Source organism: Atta colombica, unplaced genomic scaffold, assembly GCF_001594045.1.
Source record: "Atta colombica isolate Treedump-2 unplaced genomic scaffold, Acol1.0 scaffold135, whole genome shotgun sequence".
NCBI lineage: Eukaryota > Metazoa > Arthropoda > Insecta > Hymenoptera > Formicidae > Atta > Atta colombica.
In genome coordinates this window covers 214,968-222,779 of record NW_017259223.1, presented here as the reverse complement: position 1 = coordinate 222,779, position 7,812 = coordinate 214,968, and the positions used below count along the sequence as shown (strand labels likewise).

General features: G+C 28.3%; 1 protein-coding gene across 1 annotated transcript; it reads left to right on the top strand.

Moving 5' to 3' along the window:
• The first annotated feature begins 2,404 nt into the window (after positions 1-2,404).
• On the top strand, positions 2,405-7,725 carry LOC108684541 (inositol oxygenase). Its single transcript, XM_018188916.1, has 6 exons — positions 2,405-2,502; positions 5,234-5,420; positions 5,658-5,866; positions 6,329-6,465; positions 6,782-7,012; positions 7,518-7,725. Exons 1-6 carry the CDS (start codon positions 2,485-2,487, stop codon positions 7,624-7,626), a joined length of 891 nt encoding a protein of 296 aa, XP_018044405.1. The 5' UTR covers positions 2,405-2,484; the 3' UTR covers positions 7,627-7,725.
• Positions 7,726-7,812: the final 87 nt, after the last annotated feature.

Below are 7,812 nucleotides of genomic sequence, written 5' to 3'. Positions count from 1 at the left end.
TATATATATATAAAATTATAAATTACGTCTACTATAATCGCATATTGTAACAGCGACAAATTTGATACCACTTTTGTCATGAAGAAATACGAAGAATTTACTCTTTAATCTTTCCAGGTATTTGCAGTATATCTCTTGCGTCTCTTACATATGTTTTCTCCATTTTCCATTACTCATTCATCCGATAATACTTTCTGAAGTTACTTATTTATCTATTGCTCAATTATTTATCGAACTTCCCATTCTTTCAATTGTATGCGGGTTATCGCTGTGATATCGTGATCCATTGCTAATACCAATGTTTCGTGAACCTTGCTATTCATCTCATCAGGGTAGCGATTATATATTAACTTTTTTCCTAGAAAATGTAAAAATTTTTTGTATATATGTGTGTATGTGTGTATATATAGGTACATGCATATACATGTATAACAATTTTTTCTTTTCATGTTTCCGTTCTAAAGAAAAAATTACATGTTCGCTACCCAAAGCAAGGAACGCACTGATATAGTATCAGTGCGCTCCTCGCCTTGATGAAATGAACGACAAGGTTCACGAAATGTTGGCATTAGCAATGGATCACAACGCATTGATAACTCGTAAATCCTTTAATATCTCTGAAAAAGATACCTGTGAAAACCTCAAAAATATTATTCATATATATAAAAGGGAAAGTTTGGAAAGGGGAAGGGGAAGAAATGGAAAATCCGATAAGAAATTTAATTATGTACATATTTAGTTTTTTACATAATATGTACAGAAATTCTTTTCTTCTCTTCTTTATTTTTCTAAGCCAATTTTTAGCACTCTACAGAAGAATTATATATTACGAATTGAAAATAATATCTGAAAAGCAAATTGGTCTTTAAATATACAAAATATTAGATATTATTCGAAGTCTAATATGTTTGAGAAAATATTGAGTTTACAATGAATTGCAATAATTTCGATAATACATATACGAACATACGATTTTCTGAAAGTCATAAAACTGGCGATATTATGCAATATCAAAGGTTATCAAATTGGATATTTCCACGCTTGGCGTAAATTGTAAATACTATCTTTTGCATACGTAAAATGCTAATGATACTATCTTTTTCATATGTAAAATGCTAATGTTATATCATTTTCTTATTGTCCTGTCATCGCATTTTCGCGCAGCCACTGAATCCTTAAAAAACTTCACACATCACGCGCAACCCATAAACGCGTGGCAATTGAATCCATTTGCCGTGGAATGGTAACAATTCTATTATATATTTGACATCATTCGCACGTCGGTTGTGCCAAGTGTCAACCGAGCATTATGGCAACGCGATTAAACGAACTATTTATATACGTCACTATTATGAGTGTTACAAATCACTGATCTCTGAGTAGACAATTTAGAAATTTATTTTTAGATTTATTTGCTATTATCGGTATTCATTTGTTTCATTGCTTTATTTTGTTACGCATTTTTTTTAATAAGAAAAGGGAATTAGTTTCACTTAGTTTGAAAGCATTGTTAAAAATTATCAGACATTCTAAAACACTTTCTTATTCGTATATATTTTACTTGCTTTTTAGTTTAGAAAATTTTTTTTAAATGCATTATATTAATCATTTTGTTATCGTAGAATTTGCTATTTTTCATGATTGAGCGAATCTTTGGAAGAATACAATATGAACAAGACATGCATTCATGACATTGAAAGCAAATCGCTAAAATAAAGAAATTACGGTCGTAAATTATTTTTCAAAGCGCTCTCATAGAGCTCATCATTTCTTTCGTCATAAAGAACGTCATTCATGACTGACGATGAATGATATCTTTTTACATCATTTTGGTTCAATTTCTATAATTATCGTGATAATTACCATATTTTGATTTTAACGCGACGGTATTTGCTTATCTAAGAAATTAACTCTGACTTGAACTGCTCGAGCTGTACTGGAAATTTCATGAGAATCTGAAAGCGTTCTTAGATACTTCAATAATTTTATCGTACGGCATATTAAATGCAAATCATGCTGAACCGATTTATATGTACGACGCAATAATTTACATATTTATAAATCGTGAGGATTTGATATTTTGATAGATAAAAATTTGCAATAATTCATTTTTTAATAATACTTTTATCGCATAGCGTATTGAACGCAAATATCGCGTTATACCGATTTGTATGACGCAAAAATTTTTACGTAAATTGCAGAGATGTGGTATTAGATAAAAAATCTTACAATTTATTCCGTTTACTTTATATACACTCATGTTTACAATAGTTTGAAATTGCGGAATATGGAGAGGGAAGGGTGCGATAGACAGCGACAATATGATTTGATATTTGTGCTTGTGACTACCACCACCACCATCGTCCATCAAGCGATACGGGGATCAAGGGTGAACTGTCTTCGACTTTAAAAGTTAACTCGCAGTTCTATGCAGGGTAAGACAGACGGCAGTTGCATTTTCAACAGTAATCACACAACTACGAAATGTCCGTCGCGACAGCTGTAAGTTACTTATTATTAACTCGATTTCGTTTCTATAAAATTTCGGAATTCAAGATTTAATAAAATAATATCGCGAAGAACAAGATTTTTTCGAGAAATTTTATTATTATTTTATAAATTTCTTAATTTGTAAATTTTTATCAATTTTATTGTGTCTTTCTGAATTTATTTTTTACACAATTTATATAAAAAACCGATTAATTTAGTAGACATTATTTTTAAACAAATACAACTTTTTATTCGAATTCGCGATTAATGTTATGCAGACACGTTGTGAATTTTATTTTCTTTCTTGTGAAATTCGTTCTATGAATATTATGAAATTGCACGTGAAATGTGCTTGATAATTTTTTCGCGTCTCAAGATATTTTCTATATTTAAAAAAGAGATTAATAATCCACTATTACACAATGCATATCAGTGCTGATCGCGTCACAAATTTATTTACGTCATAAATCTTCTTTTGTAAATAAAGTACTAAATTATATTATTATACTTAAAAAAGCACTTGAGGTTAATGATAATATAAACATTAATAATAATATAAATAAATAAAATTTTGTGTAAATGTGCGGACACAGATACATGTCCGATCACTGAGACATTTGCTATCATATACCTATTTGTAAAGTTTCGATAATCCGTTTCTCTCGTATATATATTAAATAGTAAGCATTGATAGATTTTTCTCCACGATTTTTTATGGACATCTCGTAACTGTCAACAGAAATTATAAATTTGAATATCCTGTGATATATTCTTGAAATAGATTATTAAAACTTTTGGGAGCATCATTTTGGGAGCAAAATCTTATTTGTAAAAAATAAACATTAATTAGCAATTTTATACAATAAATATATTCTGTTCTAAACATAAGTAAACGAATTTTACATATATTCCTGATTTTAGAAGTTAAATTTCTGGACTGTACGAATACTTTTTGAGGAAACAAACAATAGAATTTTTAATTTTTGCTTATTTTTCAGATGATATATTTTGTATAATTAATACACATCTTTTTGGTATATATAATTTTAAGAAATACATACAGTTGTATGTATTTTTTATGAATAAATTGTTAATTAGCCAGCAAAAAATGATCACGTCAATTAAATGAATCGACGTCGAATTGGTTTTGAAATCTCGATTCGACTCATTTCTCACTGGATAATATTTACTTTTTAAAAATAAAGTTTTTTAAAAAATATTTTCTCTGTACGAATACTTTTTGCACTCACTGTATATTATAGTGCCTATTTGTAACAGCGTAGATAAAGAATCATACAAATATCCGAAAAATTTTTTTGTGATTTATTAATTTTTGTACACAGTGAAGATAATTTACGCTATTTACGATATAAAGAATAAATTTTATAAAGGAGCTCATTTTTTGTCCCATCTCATATATTTTATGTGACAAAAAACATTTATCGTTGCAACGTTGCATGATTTTTATAATTCCTTTAATATTCACTTTAATATTCAATTTTCATAATTTTTCATTCTAAGATATTGAATATATTGCGAAGGATATTATTTATTTAATTCTTCACTTGAAGTGTGGAAAATTATAAATATATAAAACATTTTATATAGCTATCTTAATCTAACAAGATAATTCATTAAATTAAGTTCATTAAATTTCTTTAGATGGATAAAAAAATCATCTCGTTAACATTAATATACTCATTTGTTCCGTTTCATTAGTAAAATATAATGAAATGTTCAATACCATAAAACTGAATGATTTTCTATATTTTTTTCATTACGTATTTTTTTTATTCTATATATTACATTTGTTAATTTATAAACGGAAGAAATAACTTTAATAAAAATTAAAATTAAAATGTAGGAATATTCAAAAATAAATTTTTTAAGTGTGGCTATGAAATATAGAAAGTACAATTTTATATATATTATTGTAGAAATATATAATTATAAAATAAATCATACAAGGTATTCCGAAATTCGTGAATAAAAATACTATAGAAAAAAGTATTTTCTATTTTTTCGTTATGCCTAGATTGAGATAGAAAGATTTACACATTTTGAGATAGAAAGATTTAAAATTGAAATTACTATTACGATTAAACGGTTCCCCTTTCGTGAATTGCCACTTGCAATCACTAAAAGTTTATGGCACACAAAAAACGTAAGGCAGTAAGACGTAAGCAGTATACGCGAATCAGTTAATTAAAAATGTAAAGCAATAACGTTAGTAGTAGCAAATCCAAAATGTTGATTTGCTTATTGTTCACGTCTTACTGTTTTTCTGTGTATCATAAGCTCCTAATGATCCATGGGTGGTGACTCAAGGATAGGCAGTCGTTTAACCATAATATATAACCTAGTTTTAAAATAATCTATAATTAGAGCTAGTTTTTAAACGTTTATATTTCAAAAAACTATTATTTGGAACGAAAAACTGTAAATACATTTTTAAATTATTTTTAACTTATTTTTGAGAATTTTTTTGCTATATATATTTTCATTTGCTAATTTCGGTACACTGTATCTACAATAATACATATTCTGTATAATTACTGTTTAATACATATTCTGTATAATAATAATTCTGTGCCAATTTCTTCGTGTTATAATTTCTGCAATGAAAAAGAGTTATACGAAATATAATAACTGCAATAATTTTCCAAATAAAAAAATTTATTAATAGGAAATAATTAAAGAGAGAATTGCATTATGGATAATTACATAATTAATTTTTCAACAGAAACAAATCCGTGATTATACGATGCTGCTGGACCCATCGGAGCAGCTTCGGCCTGAACCAATATACGCCGGAAAACTGCAAAGTGAATTCCGTAATTTCAATGAAGAGTCTGAAGATCCTATCAAGCAACGCGTTCGCAAAACATACGAACTGATGCACACCAATCAAACCGTCGAATTCGTGAAATGTCAGTCAAAATGAAAGATTATAATTCCTAATTATTATATTTTACGTTTCAATTGCTTTCGTGGCCTTTAGTGATAAAAGAATAAAGAATTAGATAGGATAGATAATACATAGATTAATAAATGAAAGTCCCCCAATTTGAACGATTAAATTTATATCTTATTTGTTTGTCTGTTCCAAATACAGTTAGAAAGGCAACGATAAGATAGGAGTGGCAAAATCGCTGTTCTTTTTGTAGCTCGCATGAAAGATTGGCTTCGGTTTAATAAATTCAAAATGACGGTGAAAGACGCCCTGCTTAAACTGAACGATCTCGTGGATGAAAGCGATCCGGACACGAGCCTACCAAATATTGTCCACGCGTTCCAAACAGCAGAATCCATCAGAGAGAAGCATCCGGACAAGGGCTGGTTCCACCTCACTGGCTTAATTCACGATCTTGGCAAAGTGAGATGAAATATAAAGCTTTATAAAAATATGTTATAATGAACTCATTACAATTTACACTTTAAAATATTAAAAAATATATTATAATATTTTGATATAAATATTTTTTAAAAAGACTTTAGGAGAAATTATGACCTTAAGGAGATAGTAATAATTGAAATAATAATAAAAGGAAAGTAATTGAAAAGAAATTGAATAAAAAAAAAACAAAAAAACCAAAACAAAGAAAAGAAGAATAGTCTTAGGAATTAAAAAAATAATGGATTGTTTTCAGTAAAATATTATAAGAAAAATATTTAAATAACGTAACAACATTTTTAACGTAACAATTTAAATAATAATATAATATTCTATCTTTTCATATTTGACTTTTAAAAAATTTCGCTTACAGCGCGCTAATAGCATTCCCTTTGACAAATTTCTAGATTCGCCAATGTTAAGAAACATGATTGTACATTGCAGGTGATGGCATTTTACGGAGAACCCCAGTGGGCGGTAGTTGGTGACACATTCCCTGTCGGTTGTGCCTGGGGTGATTCCATCGTCTACAGAGCGACGAGCTTTGATAATAATCCTGATGGCAAAGATTCTCGTTACAAGTATGTCCCAGTTAATTAGTTTCTCGCTTAATAATAATGGAAATTTCATTATTAACAAGAGATATTATTTGTATGTATAATATGAAAAGATTTGATATAAACAGAACATTATTCAAAGTATTACTCGTATATTTACGAGGAAGGAAAACACGTCATTTATAAACGCAGAGTGTTCTAAGAAAAATTCTAATGCCAAACATTGATCGTAAAATTTATAATTTTTTTATAAAACTGCGAAGCGTAAAGACAATCTGAATATATTTGAATTAAGCAATTGTAAAAATATTGCGCTACATCGGGAATATTTATGTTACAGCACAAAATGCGGTATGTACAAACCTAAGTGTGGAATATCCAATCTGATGATGTCATGGGGCCATGACGAGTACTTGTACCGCTTACTCGTGCACAACAAGAGTAAATTACCGAAGGAAGCTTTAGCTATGATCCGTTATCACTCCTTTTACCCTTGGCACGCCGGTGGCGACTACATGCACTTCTGCACTTCAGAAGACATCGAGATGTTGAAATGGGTGATGGAATTTAAGTAAGTCAGGAAATATCAAATATATTTTAAATGCAATAAAATATAAAGGAAATAAAAAGTTACGAAAGTTAAAAAGTAATTAAATCACATTACTATGGTTCTATTAAATTAAATTACAGATTATAATTTCTCTGGCAGAAAAGCTTTCATGAAAAACTACATAGATTAGGACAAGAGCTTAGAAATTATTAATTTTTTTTGTGTGGGAACATAGAGTTGTTTCTTTGAAAAATCTAGAAATCCTCTGCTCTCAAACAACGTCATTCTACGTCCCACTATGAATATCTACGAAAAATTAAGAATTTCTAAGATCTTATTTCAATCTATGTAGCTTTTCTGCAATTTTTCGTACAAATTTTTTTTGACAGGATTATTATATCAAACATCATAAATTGTAATAAGAATTGTCTAATAATAAAATTTAAATATAAATTTCATTAAATTAAAATTGAACTTGAAAAGATACATTTCATTGGTGATTAATTTGACACAAAAAATGTTACAGCAAATTTGATCTTTACACCAAGAGTGACTCCGTCCCGGACATTGAAAAACTATGGCCTTACTACGAGAAATTGATTGACGAATACATTCCTGGTTTGATTGAGTGGTGATCCTAGTATATGTATTCGTATTTTTTCATGATTGTGCAAGTAATATGAATTTACTTTATTTCTAGACATATGTATATACAAGAATTTTATAATTTTAACAAGGAATCTATATTACATGTATAAAAATATATATATATAATATATATATATATACAATGATATAATGATTTTTAATAATAAATAAAT